This window comes from Thunnus thynnus, chromosome 14, assembly GCF_963924715.1.
Source record: "Thunnus thynnus chromosome 14, fThuThy2.1, whole genome shotgun sequence".
In the NCBI taxonomy this organism is placed as follows: Eukaryota; Metazoa; Chordata; class Actinopteri; order Scombriformes; family Scombridae; genus Thunnus; species Thunnus thynnus.
The window spans coordinates 11,459,285-11,480,820 of NC_089530.1; the positions used below are offsets into that span (position 1 = coordinate 11,459,285).

Sequence of the window (21,536 nt, forward strand, 5' to 3'; positions counted from 1 at the left end):
ACCCGTCCGGTTTGATTACTCACACACTTTATTAATTAATAATCCATCCCATTACTACTTCACAATCCATAGTGCCTTTCTTTTATTTGACAGACATGTTTATAACACTATAAAAACCTATTTCCCCTCTTCTATCTTACGTTACGAGCAGCTGGCGATAAAAAGTGAAAGCACACTGCACGATGCAAAATAGGATGGCGTGCGTGCGCGTCCGCGGAGCTCCTGCGCTGCGGCAGTTGCCAGGGGAGATAGGAGGGGAGGGGCTGTGATTGGCTGAAGTGGGCCTGTTGCCATGACGACGGCGAGGGGTTTTGGTAGCGTTGCCGTGCGCTGTGTGATCTGCGCGCTGCGTGTATGGAGGAAGCAGCTGCTGATCTGATCTCTTGACATTGTGTGAGACAGACATCGGAATAAACTGCGCACAGTCGTGTCTTTTAAACATACCGCACCGAGGCACGCCGTGCATGATTGTAAGTATAGAACCCGTTTTTGTTTTTCTTTAATTTATTTGTGATTGAATCATGTTTCGGCAGGACGCGGTGTGGTGTGTGTGTGTGTGTGTGTGTGTTTTCGAACAAGCTAAAAGTAAATGTGGTCAAGTGACTTTGCTTAGAGCAGCCAGCATGGCAGAGCAAGCGACAGCATGTGGCCAGCTAGCTAATGTTACTTCTCTGTGTTCTCCGGACTCGAAGCTTGAACTGTGCAGAGGGATATTTATATAGCAGCGAACAATGGTCATCGTTACATATAATAAAATGGAAACACTATAATAGTCTAGAAAATATCATGCTAACACTAGCGGTAGATTTACCTTCATGAGCCACCGAGCGACTGCTGCTAACGCTACTTTGCTTCACGGGTTGTGTTGGCTGAGCTAACGCTGAAGTTGGTGTCGTTAAAGCTAAAACTAATAATGTCGTTTACCGGCGATAAGTTATACTTCGTAACGAGTCCGGTCTGTCGGGAAGTGTTGTGCAATAGTCCACGTCATTCCGTGTAACTTTGTATTCCTCATTGTGTGACTGCTTGTGGCTGCTTGTATGTATGTGTGTGTGTGTGACTGTAGCATTGAGTCCGCGGTGAATAATGTCAGTATATATCTCGTATTAGCTACAAAGCATATTAGTTTTCTTTGCTAACAGCACTTTGAGTGTATTTTTCCCACTGGAGTAGTAAGACTTCGTTTCATTAAATGTCTTTGATTACTCAAGTTGTAGTAGATAATAATATTAATGAAGTTTTTTTTGTTGGTGGTGTTAATTGGTGGCACATCTTCTGCCCTCATATCTCTAAAGACATGAATAATTCGTGGTATATATTCATGGTACCAGAGGTTGTGAGGCTACGCTGGCTGGCTAAGCACATGATGTAATGGATTATCACAAGATTGTCCCAGATAGCTGCAGAGTGCTCTACAAACAAATGTCAGAGTGTAGGAAAAATATCCAGTTAGATATATACAGTAGTGTGTGTTGTTGCTGAATATGTCTTCATACTGTATAGTTTCTGTTATTCCACGTGTCTGTCCTTCTACTCTCTCTACCAGCTACCTGTCAGTGTTGTATTTACCGGAATGGACAAATCTCATCTAAAATTCATTCTGTGCTTTAAGGTTTCTGTGTATATTTTAGGGAAAAAAGTGATGGGATTTATTTTTTGTACCCCTTTTGTGTGGTTATGACATTAATATAGACTGACATTGTTCCGTTCTTCTTGCTCGACAGTTGTTAAAGCCCCACTGATAAATAGAAGACAAAGGCAACAGGAGATTAAGGGGGAAAAGACAAAAAAAAGAGACAGATGTTATGAGTCTGACTTTATCGCCAGAATTTCCACGGTCATATTGTAGGTCACAACCATCTGTTGTCTTTGTTGTTGTTTGTGGTTAGCATGTATCACACCGCTGTATGTATGTACAGAAGCCTCTGAAGGGTAAGCACTTCTACCTCCCAGAATAGATGAGGGCCTGCTAACTTTACTGACATTCATTACTATAAATAAGACTTGTCGTAACCCAGTGATGCTGTCATTGCTGATGTGAAATAGCTTTAATAACTACAGGGACTTGAACTATTGTGAGTAAAGATAGGTTATCTTTACTCATAATAAGGTTATTTTGATTGGTTGAAGAGGCCTCTAGGATTGTTGTTAACATAAAGTAGCATCACTTTTATGGTTTGAGGTATTATGTTTTTCTTTATGGTTGGGCTGCGTACAGGAAACTGCCATACTTGAGAGACAGATGCGTTTGTTGATGTTAAACTGAAACTGAAATTTACAATCACTCAATGTGACATTTAATTACATCAGTCATAGTGTCATTTGCTATTGTCGAAAGTGCTCTAACTTGTCTAGTCCTACGTGAAAAATGCAGCCCTCTCATTCATTTGATTATTGGCAGTCTGTTGGCCTGACAAAAATGTTGGACCAGGTTCAACTTTTTCTGCGATGCAACGGGACGTCATCCGGCAAGGCGCTGCGTTGGCCAATCACAAACATACAAGCGCACATTCCTGGTAAATTAAAGGAGTATGTCTGCTGTGTTCCTCACAATCATCAAAAGAGGAAGTAGTTGTCGCATTGAAAACTTTTTGGAGTTGTAAAATCCTGTCTGAGTATTACGAATCGTCGTGCAGTATTTTAGTGTCTGATAAGCTGTTAAATGCATAAATCTGTTACTCCAACTGGACGTCCCTATCAACACCTTAGTGCTTTTAGCTTAATGCTAATGTCAGCATGCTAACATGCTGGTGTTTAGCAGTTCTAATATTTCCCATGTCAACCGTCTTAGTTTAGCGTGCTAGCATGCTACCATACGCAGGACAAAAGTACAGCCGAGGATGTTTGGAATGTCATGAATTTTTTGCAGGTATTTCGTCATGAACCAAAGTATTCAACAAACTGATATTTTGACCCAGAGGCACTAGAGAAAAAGTCAGACCACCAAAGTCATTTAGATTTATCGTCTGCGGACCATTAATGCCAATCCATAATGTACATGTTGAGAGATTTGACTGGATAAGTAAAAGTTTTGACCTGTTTGCGGCACTAGATGTTAAATTCAGGGGATCATCAAAGTCATTAGGACTCGTCATTTGGGGACCATGAATCTCTTTACAAAATTTAACGGATGGACTGCCGTTCAGTTTTGTAAGGAGATTCAACAGCTGTTGAGTTATTGAGATATTTCAGTCTGGGCCAAAGTGGTGGACTGACAGACAGACAGAGCCATCCCTAGAGCCATGATGCTAACATTTTTAATAAACAGAGTTTAATTGTATTGAGTCCTGACAGTCGTATTCTTTGATGCATTGCTTAATGTCCATGTTTTGACTATACTGACACAGGCTTCGTTTCACATTATTGGGATATTTTACACCAGGTGAGCACTGTAATAGACACAGTAGTATCAAATACATCTCACGCTCATCTAGACCTCTTAAGAATGCCACACTTTTTACAACTCGGTAAACACATTGGTGTCACTTTTCTAAGAAGTTGTACGGCATTATTGACAGTAACAGGAAGATGTTCCTCAGAGTATGTATGATAACTGCGAAGCAATGTGACAAAAGAGACCACCAAAGCACAGCGTTTTCATGAGATGAATTTCTAGTGTACAAAGTACTGCTTTATTGTTCAGTCAGCACAATATACTGCATATATAAAACATCTTCATAAGGAAGTACCATGGCAAACGCTGGATTGTAGCTTGCATTTGTTACTCCTTATCTAAGCAAGAGTGGTACAGACTTTGCAATTTAAAATGGTGGTGTTGTCATGTAATCAGTCTTATCACAGAATTGTGTACTCTGACCCAAAGTAAATGAAAGGTTGCGTCCTCTAAAATCCACCATGTTCTTTTGTAGCTAAAGGAGGGACCGTGGTTTTTAATTCATTACGAAAGCTGACCCATATATGAGAAAACTTGTGGGATTGCTTAACCAAGTCTAAACCTGCAGAGCTTTCTCACAGATTGACGAAAGAGAAAAGCTATAACTCGAAGCTTTATAACCTATTGTTCTCTGAAAACCCTGTAATTATCAAGTCATATGTGACTGTGATTATGCAGAGTGTTTTAAATTGTTGGATTGATGAAGCCATTATGGTTGTAATTGAAAGAGGTTAAATAATTTGATGATTTGATGAATGAAGAAGCTTATAGGTTTTGCTCATTTTCAGTGACTCTGTTCCCATAATTATGCTGTGGTGTGCATATTGCAGTGTTGCGGCACATTTAAATTGCAAAAATCATCTAAAATAAGTGTAAGTGATAATATGATTATTTTTTTTAGCCCCAGTAAGTTCTCATAGTCTGTTATTTTATAAAGAATGTGTTGATCTTCTTTACATCTCATTATGAGGACCTTTGTTGTCGTATTGAACAATCACACATCTGTCTGGGATCAATCACCAATCAGTGAGCTCCAACTCCTACTGCTGACGTCGACCTATTTTGGCCTGTTGAGTTTACTGCTTCGGATGCACCCGTTGCAGTTTTGCGTTGACTGCCTTGAATGATTGATGCTGTGTGTGTGTGTGTGTGTGTGTGTGTGTGTTTCACCACCTGATCACAGCCCCTGTGTGTGTCTGCTGGGAGGGACGTCCCGAGGAGTCTGTAGTCTCCTCTGTTGTCTTGGTTCTGTGATGTTCTGCTAATCCAATATACTTGGTATTTCTGAATTTAGGATGCAAACGTTCACGACTGTAGTGGCATTTTTCCACCCATGTGTTGCCTCCTTTATTTGGGTTCTCTGGTCATGATCTACTTGTCTGTTTTTTGAGATATTTCACACCGTTTTGCATCTCCTAATAGATCAGGACACGGCGAAATTACATCTATTTTTATGCCTTTTTAAGCTTTCCACTTAACAGCTGTTATTATTTTATAAACTGGGGACAATTTGCCATAGTTAATGTCTTGACATCAACAAAAAGACAGGACATGTTGTGAATTAGTTGTCCAAACCTAAAAAAACACATGTTTTGAATGGGAATGTTTGAGTTTCTTCCTCAGTTTTTCCTCTTCCAGCCTGCCTCTGTGTGTGTATTTACAGAAGTTACATATGGGCAATGTGTGTATTCCTGTTGTGGCGCCCCTCCGTCTACTCTATTTATTGTTTTACATCTCTTGATTGGTCACAGTGGTTATGCACAGACTCTGTTGGGAACAGGCCCCCTCCTCTCGTCCCTGCCCCTCTAACCCCCTGACTGTCCTTGTGCCTGTCTCATTTCTGACGGGGTGGACTCAAGACGCAGCCCATTAGGACCTGCCTCACTGAAAGCAACACTAGATGTGACCGTTTCCTTGATTGAGAGAAAGGAAGAGGAAAGCACGGCTGTGTCCTGTGTCACAATGGGTCTTTGTCTCGTCACCCCTGGCTGAATTAACGGGATTTATTTAATTGACGGCGGCATGACAACAACGACGCAGGGCTCACCGCGCTCGTGTGCAAATGATGAGGATCTTCTGGGATGTGTGGGGGGTGAACGGGGTGCAAAAATATATCGAAAATAGAGCAGCACCGGTTAAGTTCTGGTGTAGTGTTTGACCAAAAAGAAACTTAAACATAAAACATTCACTGTTATTTGAATAAGAGTTTTACACTGTGATCTGGACTTCAAACAGCTCCATCCATCAATAAGTATGGAGCTCAGTTTATTAGAGCATGTCTGGAGCTTTTCTATTTTTAAAAGTCTGGCATTGTCATGAGATCACCATGGTGATTTATTGCAAAAAAATGTTGTTAAAGTAAACTTTATTTGAGCAGAGGATGTAAGTGAGGCCATGCGCAGTATAAAATAAAAACCTGTTATAAAACTAGTTGCTCTGATTTCACCATGCTGTCCTGTGATTATGGCAACTCATTTGGCGTAGCCTCTGTGAAATGTTCAGTGAAAAGTTAGGACTGGATATCAAACCTCTGTTTTAAGACATTAAACACAGATTCTTATGAGAAGTGTGGCTTATTTTGCAGGGAAAAAAATGTTTATTCTGAACAAAGTAAGGTGCTTAAAAGTAGCATTTTGGTATTTAGTAAAGAAATTCAAATCTTACAATAAACAGCATTTCATTGATTTATCGGGACCTGGCTTTTAAAACAATTAAATATGTATTTAGCCGCTGATGTTCATGAATCAACAGTGAGAGACAAACATATGACATCCAGTGCTGCTGGGGCAAAAGCACTGAGCTCAAAACATCTTTCTTACCTGGATGTGCATCTTTTGCTGTGTATGCACGTTGTAGTGATTTCCTCACCACAGAAGCTTCAGTAATGTACTCAACTGTCCTTTAATTTGTTATTTGGGCCCTTTTTTTCCATGAAGGATTTCACAAGAGTTTGCAATGATTTGGGAAGAAAGGCTTTTATAACTTGATTTTTCCTGGAGGGGTTTGTTGGAATTTCTATGTGTCTTGTACACAAAATTTCAAAATGGCAAACATTTGCTGTATTTGCAAGGACAGTAATCTCATACAGTATTTACAAAAGAGCAAATTCCTGGAAGGGCTTATGTTGAAACTTGAATTGAACTGCGGAAGGCACATTCAGTCTGTCTGCAGAAGTATTGAAGCTTTTAAAAAATCTCCTTTTTAGTCTTTTTTTTTTTTTTTTACCAGGATTTGGACCTCAGTGGACAGAAGGCCTAAAGCAATTGGCCTTGTAATTACTGCAGTCCTCGGTATTTGAAAGTATATGAGACGGATGTACATGTTGATTGGTGTGTTTGTACACTGAACTACAGCCACATGACCCAAGAGATAAGGTTTCAGTGTTGGCTGGGGGTTGGCTTGTACTTTGGAAGGCCTAGCCTCTGTTGACAGTAGAAGTGCAGTCCTATGTGTTTGAGTTTGAATTAGTGTGTGAAGTCTGTGTCTCTGATGAACATCGCAATCGCCCTCCATTGTTTTGTTTGCTTGTTTAACCCCGACCGTTGTCGTAATTGCATCTGTCACTACATCAGGTTGGCCTGGGGTGTTTGTCAGTAACGCATCTGACACAGTCTATAAGCTACACGCTGCTGGAATCCAAAGATTGCCAAAGTAAATACTGCTGCTTCAATAAACGTTACCTCTCGTTGCTCCGGTTTTAGTGTGGAGTTAGGCCTAGCTGCCTGTGTGAAGTCTGAATTTTGTTTTCTGAAAATGAACTTCCTCAACAGGCAGGAGGTGTTTCCTTCCCTCCCGGTCCTCTGTTTGAAACTGTGAGGTGAATACTGAACGCTTCTAAAACATGACTAGAGCAAAAACAACTGCTCCTTTGTATGAGCCGAGTTTGGGGCCAATTGTAATGCTTTGTGCGAGCTTTTTCATTTGCTTTCACCTTGGGCACCGAGTAGATCGTTTTAATCCATTGAGCAGTTTTATTTAAAAATGTGTCATTTAGACTTCAACAGTAGCCTGATTAGCCTTCACATTAATGGACGCTTTGTTTGCCGTGACATAATTTGACCCTCCCATAAAATAAAAGACTGCCACTTGGCTACCTCGCTCTAGAACAGCCTCTCTCTCTCTCCCAGTCCAGCTCAGCCCCCCTTTGTCTCATTCACATTTTTAGAGAGCTCCAGCCCGACTGGGTAGTCACCTAAATATCAGTTAGGGTTTCAAATAACAGCCCTCGCCATGGGGCTGAGCGGCACACCTTTATGTATCTGTTACAGAGGTGTAACTGGTTTGTGTCGACTGGTTTATTTCGTGTGAAGAGGGTGTGGTGTGAGTACATAAGTGTATAAAATCAAAGCAGTTAAATGCAAAATCGCTGAGTTTTTGTTATGAAATCCTGTTCTGCTATTCACATAAAAATGCTAAGTTGTGTGTATTTTTGTTTTTTACTTAAAAAAAAAAAAGGAAAAAAAAGAGCATATTGGTATTATAAAGTATGCCTTCATGGTACTTAGTCCCATGACATCCAGGTTGGCTGTGGCCTTTCCCACTGCTCTTTGTCAGACAGGTTTGTGGAGAACAGCAGTAGACTGCTGGCCTCAGCATTTTCCGCCTGTATTGATCTCCCCACATTAGCTCTCTCTTCATGCACAGACATGAGCACAATTGCTTCCCTTACAACATCGGCTGCCGTGGCAACTGAGTCCTGATTGTGAGATTCGCTCCCAGAAAACATCTCAAACCAGTACCTCTTCATTTTGATGCGCGCTATCGTCTCCTTTACATTCCTCCGTACATATTTGACACATCAACGGCTTGATTCGCCACTTAAAGCTATCTCCCTATGTCTTTGTGTATTTTTGAATGGGCTAAGTGCTTAACAGGATAAAAGAGCAGTTTGAAAGGGGGGAAAAAATGTGCCTTGGCACCTGCTGTTAGTCCCTGCCTGTTTGCACATGAATATGATGAGGCTGGCGGTGCGCTGGGCTATTTTAACTTGCAGATGAGCCATCAGGTCAGCACCATTGCAGCTTTGGTGTATTTTCAAGGATGAGCTGAAGTCAACAGGCCAGTTCGGCTTATTAGCTCCCTCTCCCCTCTCTCTTTATACTCTTTACACTCTAGTGTCCCATAATTCATTGCATTCCCAGCCCCCTCTCTTTGATGCCTTTTTCATAAGAGCAATGATAACCGCGATCATCGCAACAGCAGTGGTAATTGACCAGCTGCAATCATGGTAAAACACTTCCTGTGTTTGGCTGGATGCGAGGCAGCTTTGTCAGCCGTCCACCCTGCCTTCTGTTGATATTCAAATGACGGTCTTCTGGAGGAGCTACTCAAAGAGGATAAGCACACTCTGGCACCCAAGGGCCCAGCTGAGAGGTCAGGGTTGTGGAGATGGACTGAGGTGGTGAAGCTCTCTTGTGCTTTAAGGTTAATCAGTGATCTGACACTTTTCCCCAGGCTTTACCCAGACCGTGACTTGTTCTCTTCTCCCAGCGACAAAACTCAATCAAGTTTACATTCGTGGCCTTTTTAAGAAGAAAGGGCAACAGAATGAAGTGTTTACAGTCGACTCTAGCTTCACAAAAACTCTTTGCTCACACTTTTTAATCAAAGGTAGACTCGAGCGTTTCTTTGCCACACCTGTGCTTTGTGGCTGACTGTGACTAAATGGTTGTCGACAGCATGTGTTAGGCAACCAGACCTGTCTTAAACTCACACGAAACAGTCTAAATGAGGACGTCTGGTAAGCTGGTTACATTATCTATATATCTACAGTTTATTTAGTTTAAATCTAGCCTTGGCTTGTTGTCAAATGGTATCCTCTAATTTCATCCTTCTGCAAATATATAAATTCTTTGTAGACAAAAAGCCCCTAATTGTACACAATATTTGGCTTGTAAACACAGCTACATTTGGTCTGAAATTTTGGAAGGGTGTACTGTAGCCTCGGCTCTCTGCTCGGTCCCCTCTCTATTTGTAAATTCATTCAGAGTAGGAACCTGTCATGTCAAGGGATATCTTTTTGTGTTTTAGTCTCTCGAGCGGAGATTTCTCCTTTAACGCAAATGGGCAGTTCTCTCGCTTCCTGACATATCTGATTGCTCTACTTTGCGCTGTGATTCATCCTAGACTGGAGATAACTAATACAGCCTACCTCACCAGCACTCAGTCTCTGCTGTTTGTGTGTCTCTCAGTCTCCCTCTTACTCACACACACACACACACACACACACATCTCAGTCTCTCTTTCTCACTTGTTCTGCCTTTCCATAAAAGGATTTCCCTATTGTTATGACTCTTCCTATGTTCACTCCGCCTGTCCCTTTGCCTTTGACCTGGAAAGCTTTTTGACGGACTTCCTTTTCTCGCAGAAGTAAACGCGGTACACAGATTTGAAGGAATCTTCAGTGGTGCTGACACATTAAAACACAGACAATAGAGAACTGATAAGTTGAGCGTAGGATGACGTAGCTAACATGACCTCACCTGTTAGAGCAAACAAGATGTGGTATGCTTTTAGTCTAAAGAAATCACGGCCTTGGATTTAGAAGTCACTCTAAACCAAAACAGGATCTCTCTGCCGCCTGTTTATCCCCTCATTGAGAGTTGAGTGGTCATTTTGTAAATGCACTAATGCCTCGTTTCCCCCTCCTGTCCTCACTCACTGGCTTTGACAAACTGATTTGTGTGTTTGTGTGTACACTCCCTCTCCTGTCTCACCCGCTGTGCAAACACTCTCGAGTTTGACCCAATTCTTATCTTATCGCAGAAATGAAAATATATGCCTATCCACCGCACTCTGCGCGCCTTTACCCTTCCAGCCCTACTCTATCTCGATCCACAGCATCCCAGACCACCACAGACCGGGGCATCTGGTGTCCACACGCGAGGTGCAGCGGGGAGCGTTTCTTCACAGGGTGGCTGCTCAGTGGTCGTCTGTGGCAGAGCCAGCCAGCATGGATTACTTATTTTCTTATTGACTCTTGTTTGTGGGATTTCTGCTCTTTAATTGAAGGGACGGCATGGTTGTCATGGTGACACCCAGGACTTAAAGCTTGTTGTGAGCTGAGCCAAAGAGTGGTCTCTTTGTACTCTTGGCCTCACCAGCCAGCGTGCAAGACCATGGCTAATATTTTAAGGTTTTATAGACTTCTTTGAGCAAAACTTATTACAACTGAAGATAAAAAGGTTATAAAGTTTTTGTGAATTTAGCATTAATATAGGTGTCATTGTAGGCGGTATGAACATTGAGTACTTGTTTTTGGTTCCCTCATATTTATCTTTTCATTGCTTTACTCACAACAATACATTGACAGGATCATTGTTTATGTACAAGATGACAAGGGTGCCTCGTCTGAGCCGAAGTAAAAAAGCACAGTAGTCTCATTAATAAGGGTTCTTGGGTTGAATTGGTTAATGATACAGGGCTGCTGGCAATGTTGAATTTTCTAATGACTGACAACTCCCGGGTTTGTAGCCTCTTTACACTACTTAATCTGGCATGTGACAAATTGAGACTTGATCCTGGCTGAATGAAGATCAGTCTGTAAGAGCCATCCACTCCGTAAGATGGAGACCTTCCACTCATTTCTGAAGTCGCTTGATGGTTTCATGCTCATTTACACATAACGAGCAGCTGGGTCTCGTCTGGAAATGAGGTGGGCGTCAAGGAGTGGAGCCTTAAGTCGGTTCAGTTGCTTGAGAGGAACTCCTCCAAGGTCCTTCGGCTGGAGTCAAGAGGGGGGGGAGAGCTGAGAGCCTCTCCGTCCTCACCAGGCGTGGAGGAGAGTGGCAGTGAGAGGAGAGGGTTGGGGAGTGGGATAGAGGCAGACAGCTACAGGGGGTGTGCCCTCAGGGAAAACTTAAGAAAACAAGGTCAACGCTTGGGAGAGCACATCATTCCAATATGTCGCATCCAGTTATTTCATACCGCCAACTTTGTTTTAGAGATCAGCTCACCATCAAAAACTGTGATTTTGTCTATCTGTTGTCGTGATCTGTTTAACATTAACAACCTTTTTTTTCTCTCTTTCTCCAGACCTCTTTGATTTAATGGGTCCAATCATTGGGATGTCACCAGATAAGAAAACGGAAATTCCGGGTATGCAAGAGGAGCGGACAGGGCTCAGAGGTGTTTGTGGTGTGGGAACACTGCCCGAGGCGGAGTGCGCGTCCAGTCCGCTGGCGACCAGCGTGGATCGGACTGGAGGTAACGAGGATGAGGAGCTCACCAACCTCAACTGGCTCCATGAGAACCTGCTTCAGAACTTCACTCTGGGCGGCCCTGAAGCTCAGCCCAGTGGCAGCCCCCTCTTCGACATCGAGGGAGACTACGGGGCCAACCAGGGCGCGTCATCATCCTCCTCATCTTCTTCACACGGCAGAGGCAGGGAGCGGGACTCGTTGAAGTCTAAGCCCCCTTTCTCGTTTTCCCTCCTCATCTACATGGCCATTGAGCAGTCTCCCAGCAAGTCTTTGCCTGTCAAGGAAATCTACGGCTGGATTCTTGAGCACTTCCCTTATTTCTCCAATGCTCCCACTGGCTGGAAGAACTCAGTGCGTCACAACCTGTCCCTGAACAAATGCTTCCGCAAGGTGGAGAGGAGTTTAGGAAAGGTAGGTTAGCAAACTGTCTCCTAACTTTCACTCACTTGACACAGATTTAAACTTAGAAAACTGCTGTTTTAGATTATGCTACTTGTCATAAATATACCTTTTGTTAGGTGATATTAAAATTTCCATGGGCCAAAACATGTCTTGCGTAGCAGAAGACTGTCAGTGAACAGTGAGTTTCAGTGTAAGGGAGCAGTGTGGCTCCTGTCACAGTGTCCGGGGCTGTAACACAGCTGCAGGGACCTCTGACTCTGCTGCGATAAGGCTGGAATCCAGTCAAGGTCGCAGATACTCCTTCAGAGGAAACGCAAACACAGCACACTGAGATAGGACTTTATCTTCATACGCACAAGGTAGTGCAACCGATTCACCAGACAGACAAGCGTCCTACAGTTGGGAAAAGTCATCGTTCACACGGCGAGAAGGAAGTAAATGTGACCAAAAGTTCAGAGAGGAGTTTGTAGGAAGATTATTTGTCAGCTTGTCCCGGCAGAGTTATGTGTCACTCACGCTTATTTGTGTTTTTATTCCTGTGTAGAGAGAGAGAGAGAGAGAAAAAGGCACATGCTTGTGAGAAACAGATAAGCACACTATGCATATCCTGCACAAACGTTGTAATCTGAAGGGGAAATTAGTGATTTCTGACCAACAAATTGAGTTTATTGATTTTGTAATGGTCCAAATATTTGTAAGAAAAACATGTTGGAAGAGGAAAGTAAAGAAATGAGCCGGAAAGTGTAGTTTGAATTTGTGGCAAGAAAAGGTTTTCAAGAGACTTCATTTCTACGTTGCACCTTACTATAACTGATCCACGGAGTGACACGATGGTAGCCATATTGAGCTTCAGTATGACTTCAGACCTGTGACCGGTAGAGCCCGTGGTGCCAAGGCTGTGCCTGGCTAGGACCTGATATTTTCCCACCGCGGGAGGGCATGGTGGTTAGCACTCAGCGAGTAGCAACACGATGCGGTGCAGGCCCGCTCAGCATGCAGGTGCACAGCGTGAGCCCTTCGTCTGCTGAGAGACCAGCACCAGTTTCACATGACACTGAGCTGGTGGTTTCCGTTGCCATGGAGACATTTCCTTCTTCCTGCATCAGGGCTGGTTGGTAATCTGAGTCAAGGTTATTCTCCTCCCTCCCTCCCTCCCTCCTCTCCCTCCCTCCCTCCCTCCCTCCCTCCTCCTCCCAGACTGGGCAAGAATACGCCACCATCAGATAAAGTGACAGTTAGCACACATCACCAACAGACAAATTCATTCCTCACATAGCGCTGTGGAGCACTTGTTTCCTCCTTTTGTTAAGCCTGTTATGGCATTCTTAGTTATGTATTTTGTTTTTTTTTTCACTCTCTTGTCTTGTTTATGTTGTTGGCATCTACAAAGAAATAATGCTGTCAAGTTTTTTTTGCCTTTCATGCACATTGTGATTTACTGTAATGGAATTTGTCAGACCACTATGCTTTCAGTACAGTCTTCTGTATACTTTACTCTGAATTTAAATGCTTTAATCAGCAATTATGTGCACATTTTGATGGATTGAAAAGGGTATATAGCTCCAACATTTTCAATATTTTTGTAGCTTGTCAGTTTTTGTAGAGCATGTTTTGGATAGAAGTTTGTATAAAATCAACTTGTAGTGCAGTGACTAATCTTTAAGGGTTGACCTTTTTCTTAAAGGGGATCTATTATACTTTTCCTTTTTTTCAGTCATATAAATATATAAAGTATGTGGAAGTTTTATTCTACTTTCAGCCTGAGCCAATGTCGGCTTGTGATGGACTTCTTTATATGGTCATCTGCTCCAGGCACAGCGCGCAAGTTCACAGCTCCTCTCCTCTAACATTATTGTGTTTTCCATTGTAGTCACACCGAGCCATGACTGGAGTTGAGGTGGTACGCTGTGAATGTTTTTCCATTACACAGCACGGCAAAATGAAATAAGTAGTTTACCTGTTGGAGGTGTGCTGGTCATCTGCAGCTCTTCATCAAACATCATCATCATCACTGTGGCAGTTTCTGCTTGTACTATTCCTCCCTGCATTATTTCTAACTGATCCGCTGAACAAAGATCTCCAAATATCTCCATGTGTTGTTGTGTCGCCTGGTTTTTAGTGCTGCTAACAAAGCTCCACTGATTCTGTGAGGAATATGTTTCATTTCCTCATTTAAAACCTTGTAATATGAAGTGGCAAAAGAAGGAAATGTTGGATTTTCATCAGCAGTAACTTAGCATGACTATGATATGGCTTCCCCTTGGCAGGCTTCCTGAAAGCTGGCCAATCAGAACACAGTGGGCTCATCGGAAGGGGGGCCTTAAAGAGAGGAGATAAAACTACCTGTTAGAGACAGAGGCTGAACTGAGGGGCTGTATAAAGGGCCAGTATAAGTTATATCAGGAGTTTTTTGAACTGTGAATCATGCAAAGCTACTCTAGTGGAGTCCCAGAATAAAAATATGGAGCTGGAAATGAGCAGAATAGGTCCCCTTTAATATATAATGATCCTGTCATTGGGGGTTTTCTTACATCTACAGATCACCAAAACAAACAGCTATAACTTTCTAATCAAGTGTTTAACTTTTTGTTTGTGTGACTCTCAGGATTCAGGACTTTTTTTTTTTCCAAACACTCACAACAACTTCCTTGATGTACTGTAAATCTAAATTCCCCTCACAGTTTGTAGCTGCAGGCGTATTTTCTTTACATCCCGCATGACCTTGGCTTAGAAGCTTGACTCTCTTTCTTCTTTCGTACAGGCCAATGGAAAAGGTTCTCTCTGGTGTGTCGACCCCGAGTACCGCCCCAACCTGATCCAAGCCCTTAAAAAGCAGCACTTCCCTGCCGCACATGCCTTCTGCACACCACCCGCCTCCCCACCCAGGTGAGCGTTCATCAGTCAGTCTCTGGATGTTGTGAAGTATGATGCTTTGCATTGGCTGCGATGAAGCAGGAAGCTGATCAAACCATATTTCATTGTCAGTGAAGAAGTTCCACTTAACAGTTTTATTGTGGAGGTCTCTTGTGATTAATACAATCCAGTTTTTTAAAGATCACAATTGGCTTTTCTTTACACCTGCTTTCAAACTCATCCTTCATGTCTTTTTTGTTCACTTTTTGCAGTGCCTCCTCACCCCCACGCCATCTCTTTCTACAAGGCTGCTCATTTAAAGGTGAGACTGAACCAAACTTCTTCCGTCTGTCTCTTAAGTTTGGATACATCCAATAAAAGCCGCCGGTTCCGCAGATGTACAGAAATTCCAATCAGTGCAGTTTTATATTTTTTATATCTTATGTTTGTGCAGTATTGTGATTGTGTTGCTTTTGCACATTTCAGTCACAGAACATTCAGCGTCACTGTGCTTTTATCTTCAACTCTTGGTTTTGATTTGTTGCTTTAAAGTCATTGATGCCTCATGTTAGACCATAGTGGTGAGAGGCTCCCAGTTGATGTCTCAGCCCCCTCTCTTTCTCCCTCTCCCCTCCTCTGCCTCTTGGATTTGTAACCTTGACGACAGGCAGAGGTTCTGCTGGTGCTGAGTGTGGTAATCATTAATAATTTAGAACCCCAGAAGTGAGCTATGAGGCTTTTAGACACTTTGTCAGGTCTGAAAAAGATCGGATGCATTCTCCATATCAGTAGCTTGAAATTATCTTCCGGTTTGTTTTGGTGAATCTTTGTTTTGCATATCCAATCCATTCAGTAAGCATCGATTGGGTCACTATGTCTCTAGTAAAACATTACTGAAGGAAACCCCTGCCTTCTAGTAGAGACGCCATGCTGCCATGCTTTCACACCTTAGGACTGACCATCATGCATGTTCTCTCCTCTTCCAGAGTCTGACATTGATGCTGCCACTGCCATGATGCTCTTAAACTCTGCCCCCGGGCACCACGTTGACCCATGTAAGAGAAATCCACAGGCAGCCATACTTTTCACCCACTCTTCTTACTCTCCTGACATGCCACCCCACCATTGCTTAAATATTATTTTTTTTTAATTTTGTGTGCTGTTTTAAGTTGTGTCCCTCACCTGTCCTCTTAAAAGTGTGTTTCTGCTATTAAAAAAAAAAGTTTTCAACTTGCTTTATTGCATATATTTTTTCCTGTAGGCATGCTCTTTTAAGACTTATTAGAATAATGGTTGATTCTAAGAATAGTCAGCTAAAGTCAGTTTGAGAAAGTGTTATCAGTGCATGATCCTTGTGTTTTTAAATTTGTTAAGTCGCTGTTCTGATTTTTCAAACTTCCGGCTGTTATTGCCTTATTACTTGACATACTTTACATTACATTCTGATTTATTTAGCCTGTTTGTAATTGATTTTATTAACTGACTACAAAAACTCCTCAAAGGACCATTTAATGTGACTGGGTTTCGCTAATATATGTACTTTCCCCGTTTTGAACACAATGATATTTTTAAATGAGGCTTTCCCACTTGGGTTAAGACCAGTCTTAGTTCTGCTTTATACTAGTAAACAAAGTGAGCTACAGTCTGTGGTTCACTGTGACTGATTTCTGCTTTCTCTTTGGAAAAAACTGACCCAATAGCTTGTTTACTGTAATGTGACATTATGATTTACTTCTGTTTTTTGTTTTTTTTAATCCAACCAAAGTGAGACTATAGTCTGTAAAATTAGTTTTACATGACTATAAATATAACTCTCTGCCCTCAGACAGCATTTGTTTCAATGCATTCACTTTGAAAAACAACTAAGACAAGGGAAAATAATGTGATACAATAAGGAAAATAATGTTGTAATAGGCCTGTAACATATGGTGTTGCATTCGAATGTATACTTATCACTCGTTACTTCTTCTGTTCTCCTCAGGCAATTCTGATAGCCCACTGGACCTCTCCAGACCCGACTCTGTCCTGGTGAGCAGCGATCCAAAGCAGGACCACAACTACAGCAGTGTAGCCCTGCAGCGCTGCTCCTCCCGTTCCTCCTCCTCGTCCCTGTCCTCCCTCGACGAAGGAGGCTGCGACCGCAGGCAGTCCCGCCGCGCCGGCAGCGAGGGCTTCCACAGCGACGAGGACTCCGACCTCTGGGACGAGAGGGGCGTCCACCAAACTTCGCGGCGTCCGCCCGCCATCAAGTGGCCCGCCGGCAAGAGGGCACGACGTGAGGCCAAGCCGGAGCTGGATGAGGAGCTGAAGGAAGCGGCCGGCTCCTTGCTGCACCTCGCTGGTATACGCAGCTGCACGGAGGGCTCCAAACGCACTGTCAAGAGCACAAAACTTAACAGGAAATGAAGACCCCCCCCCCCTCTACCCCTCATCAGACTCCGGACCCTCTGAACCCTAACCTCTGACCCCTGATCGTGTGTCCCAGTGTGCCTCCTTCTCCTTATCTGATCGTTCATTGGCCATTTTGAGCCTTTTTTTTGTTTGGGATATCCCTGTCCAACAAAACAAATGGCAATAGTATCGTTCACACAGGAGAACAAAGCCATATAGAGACTTTTGTAACTCGGGGGTAACTGCCGGGGTGGGTGTTTGGGCTATGGAGAACCATCAAGATACCTATCCAAAATGACCTGCCTGCTTCTGTTGGATTAGACGATTGTGATTCAAGAATTTTTTTCCTCTGAAAGACGAAATGGGAAAAGCTGAAGTTTTTATAACTCAAAGCGTTGCATGCTTCCTCCTCAAACCTGTATCCTCTTCCAAGTGAATCTATTTATGAAGCGAATGAGTGCATGTTTGTAACAGACAAAATCTAACCTCCTGGTGTTATCAGTTTTTCTTTTTTTTTTTTCTTTTTTTTTGTGCTAAAGAAGAAAAAAAAATGCCACTGTTTTTTTTTGAAAGGAATCCTTACTCTACGAATCCTCTTGTAAGAGAGATGCAATAATTAATCCACAACCTTAACTTTTTGACTTTATTTAATGGTGGCATTTTTCAGAGTCGAGTATGCTAGTTAAACTTTACAATTAAGAGAATGAATGGAGTAGTATTATGATCTTGTTATGCGATAAACTTATTACACATGAGCTCTGGCTCTATTTCAGGATTAGCAAGATGTTGAAATAGTATTACTCTGCCACTGCCAAATTTAGTTGCAAAGTTAGCTAAACTACTTCGCTCCGTTTTGTGCGGCCATTACATTGTTATACAAATGAAAGCTGTTTTTCTTTTCTTTTTATTTTTGCAAATTCACTGCTCATCCTGTCAATCCCTTTCATTCATCAGTGTGTTTTTGACGTTTATTGTGCAAGACAAAGAACATATATTCACGTGTTTGGTGACAGCCTATGCAAAGTGAACATCTGCCACCGTATTGCCAGATGTTCACTGCGTGTTCATAGGTTACCCACCGTAGATTTTATTTTTATTTTATTTTGTGTGTGTGTGTGTGTGTGTGTATCATAGTGCATGTTGATGACTTCAGCCTAAACCTGAGATGACGGTCGTGACAGGAAAGAGTTTGCTTTTCTCTTACTGACAAAGTAGTCGTACTGCTCCAGTGAATATGATTGGTGGAATGACAGATCTCCTTGCTACAGCTGTACAGTACTGTATGTATGCTAGGGGCCAGTGGGTACTCTGCTTACTTCTGGTCCTTTTTGAATGCAGAGCTGGAGCGGACAGTAAATTAACACAGCTTCTCCGCTCCATTATTTTGAGTTTGCAGTTTGATTGTACCTCCATATGTGTTTTCCATGTTTTTTTTTTTTTTTTGAACCATGTACTTTAGAAAATTACATAATTACACAGCTAATTTTTGCTGTTGGCCAATTCTCAACTTGAGGGAAGGTGTGTCTGTTTTGGCTGAAATTTAAAAAAAAAAAAAAAAAGAAAAAAAAAAAAAAGGCGCAGAGCACAGTCAAGTGTAAAGAACGAGAAGCCGTGGCCAGAGAGAACTGGATTCTGTATGTGCAGTCGCTCGCAGGCGAGATGTTGGAAGACCTGTGCTGCTCTCATGTTGTGCCCTCAGTTCTGGCTGGCCACTAGTGTTTCGTCTTTGCTCTTCCTCCTCGAACAAAATAAGGAAGTGCTCGCTCTCTTCTCAAGCTGTGAAATGGAGTGTTTATTGTCAGTTGATTGCATGCAGTTCGTTGAGGGGAAGTTGCAAGCCACTTGTGTTGAAGGCCTCGATTCTCATTTGAGCTTTTTAAATAAAAAAGCCTGTGTACACACAACTTATAATACAAGGTAGCATGGGAGCGTACAACTTGAACAGTAACAAACAGACAATTATATTATTTCTTCCCACTGGAAAAAAAAAAAAAAAAAGTAAGGCATCTCATTGTGTCACAGTGACTGTTAGTATAGCATGCATGGTCAGTGCCAAACATTTTCTCGTGCCACTGATGTAAAAAACTGCAAACGGCCATGGTCACTATATCCCCCCTGCTGCCACAACGTAGTCATGATTTAGAGCAACAATGCCCTAGTTTTCTGAATAATCGGAACAGGAAATGGGAGAGGACTCTGGTCAGTTTAGTGACTTAACCAATCCTTTGGTTTATTTTTGTCACTTTAGAGTGGGAGCTGTTTTTAGCAGAGTAAGCTGCAGTTCCCAGAAGTAATACTTACATACACTGGTCTTGTTTAGCTGTGAAAAAAGAACAAATTATTGTTCATTAATCATTATTTATGACATTAATTTATGGGATTATTGAATGCATACTCTATCAAACACTGGTCATTTGAAAAGAATGACTGGGCACATCCATTTTTCTCCCTTTGTGAACTTCTTGATAAGTATTTTGTTTTTCTCCTTGTTTATTTTACAGCAATACACCTTTTTTTCCTCTCACTATGTTATAGTGATTAAGTATTTTGCCAATGTCTACTGTCTTTAGAGCGGGTGTTTTTTTTTTTTTTTCAATTTAACCATGACTGCCAGGTTTTCTTGATGTTTTGTTTTTGCTTTTTTGTTAGGCTGGATAGTTGATTAACAGTAATCCTGAAACCTTTTGTTGCCAAAATTGACGTACAACTGGGGTATAAAATTTCCAATGGACACATTCCCCGTGTACTGTATAATTTCTTTGAAGCTGATTTAATCATTTTTACATTTGTCTCATCGTTTATGTTTAGATATTATGACTTAAGTAGTCACAAATTGAAGACTAGCTCTCAATCTTGTCACAGATAAGAACTGTTTGGGGAAGGAAAAAAAAAAAAAAAGACTGCCTCTCATAACTCATGCTTCCAGGTAACGTTATGGGGTGTATCGAAATGTTTTGAATATCACTGAAAACTGGAACAGACTAACTCAGTCGCCAGGCTGCTGCTGTGTAGTTACATTTTAGAGACAACTGCAGAAAATGGTTGGAGATCTCACTCATTCTTTCTGTAGCACTTGCAAACGAAAGGTTATGATGGTCTCAGAGTGACAGGGTTGCTGAACTGTCTGTGGATGAGCCCACCTGAACATTTCGGAGTCCCAGGACTAAAAAAAAAACAAAAAAAACAACTCAAAACCCAGTTGCTTCATTGCTCAACAGCTGTTATTGAATATTGGTTATGTGATTCTTTAAAATTCTGTTGCAGTACCTATGGGTATAATGAACATTTTGTTGCATTTGACAAAGCTGCCAGCCCAGTATCGGTTTGTGTCAGTTGTCTGCCATGTCTATTGGACCGACACACCTTTTTGGTTTTTGTATGCTAACCTCTGTTGATAAAATGTTTATAAGATTTATTTTCGCCAAAGATATGCAATTGCATTATATATGGTATTACAAAATATTAATAAAAACCTGTTCTTGTTATCACTGTGAGCATCTTTTGTTGTTGTTGTTCTAGTCTGAACATTTTACCACTGCAAATAGGAATCTTTGTCCTCCAAACTCTCGTCCACAGCACAAGAATGCCTTCAGTTAGTTATGTAGTTACATTAGTAGCCAACACTTCCTACACTTTTTGATCAACAATGCCACCTGCTGTGAAGGCCAGAAGATTAACATCCCAGTTTATAATAGTCTATTCTTTATAATAGCTGCCTTTTCATGTGGCCACTTTCTCAGTTTTCACATAACCATGTTGCAGCTGGCAAATATTTCCCACCAAGTCCAGCAGTTCAGGGCTGTTTTGACTGCACAAGCTGTGCTCAGCAGTACGTGTGGCGGCTCCACCACACTTTTCCCTTTTTCTTCAGCGTGTCTTTTGAATGCACCGACATGGCAGGCTGCCAGAAATGCACCTCACATTAATATAGATTCCAGGGCTGTGCCAGTGATGGATGCATCATCAGATGTCCTAACGACACTCTTCGCTGTAAGTTAATTAGTCATGGAGGACTGTGGGATGAACACAGTGTGACCCTGAACAAGGGCTTGTCTGACTAGCCTCAGGCCCATTGGCACAGCTCTATTGTTCAATAGAGTCCTGTGTGTCGACTGGAAGAGGGGGGCTTCTCCCTACTGACTGCCTCAATTCAGCTGGAAATCAGAGCAGCATCACCCCTCCCGCTCCCCCTCCTCCCCCCACACAGGGCCCTAGCAACCACGCCACGCCGACAGTTGCCAGGCAACCAGACAATGCTGGAGCCACTGGCTGTGGTGTGCGTGTGAGAGAGTTTG

The 21,536-nt window shown here is 42.2% G+C and overlaps 1 protein-coding gene across 2 annotated transcripts; it reads left to right on the forward strand.

Moving 5' to 3' along the window:
• Nucleotides 1–297: 297 nt before the first annotated feature.
• Nucleotides 298–20,726, forward strand: foxn2a (forkhead box N2a). 2 transcript variants are annotated; one of them, XM_067609830.1, is made up of 6 exons: nt 298–470; nt 11,429–12,006; nt 14,759–14,883; nt 15,123–15,172; nt 15,837–15,905; nt 16,832–20,726. In XM_067609830.1, exons 2-6 carry the CDS (start codon nt 11,443–11,445, stop codon nt 17,254–17,256), a joined length of 1,233 nt encoding a protein of 410 aa, XP_067465931.1. In that variant the 5' UTR covers nt 298–470; nt 11,429–11,442; the 3' UTR covers nt 17,257–20,726. The 2 variants fall into 2 exon arrangements, with proteins under 2 accessions (XP_067465931.1, XP_067465932.1); XM_067609831.1 differs by lacking the exon at nt 298–470 and adding an exon at nt 7,280–11,265.
• Nucleotides 20,727–21,536: the final 810 nt, after the last annotated feature.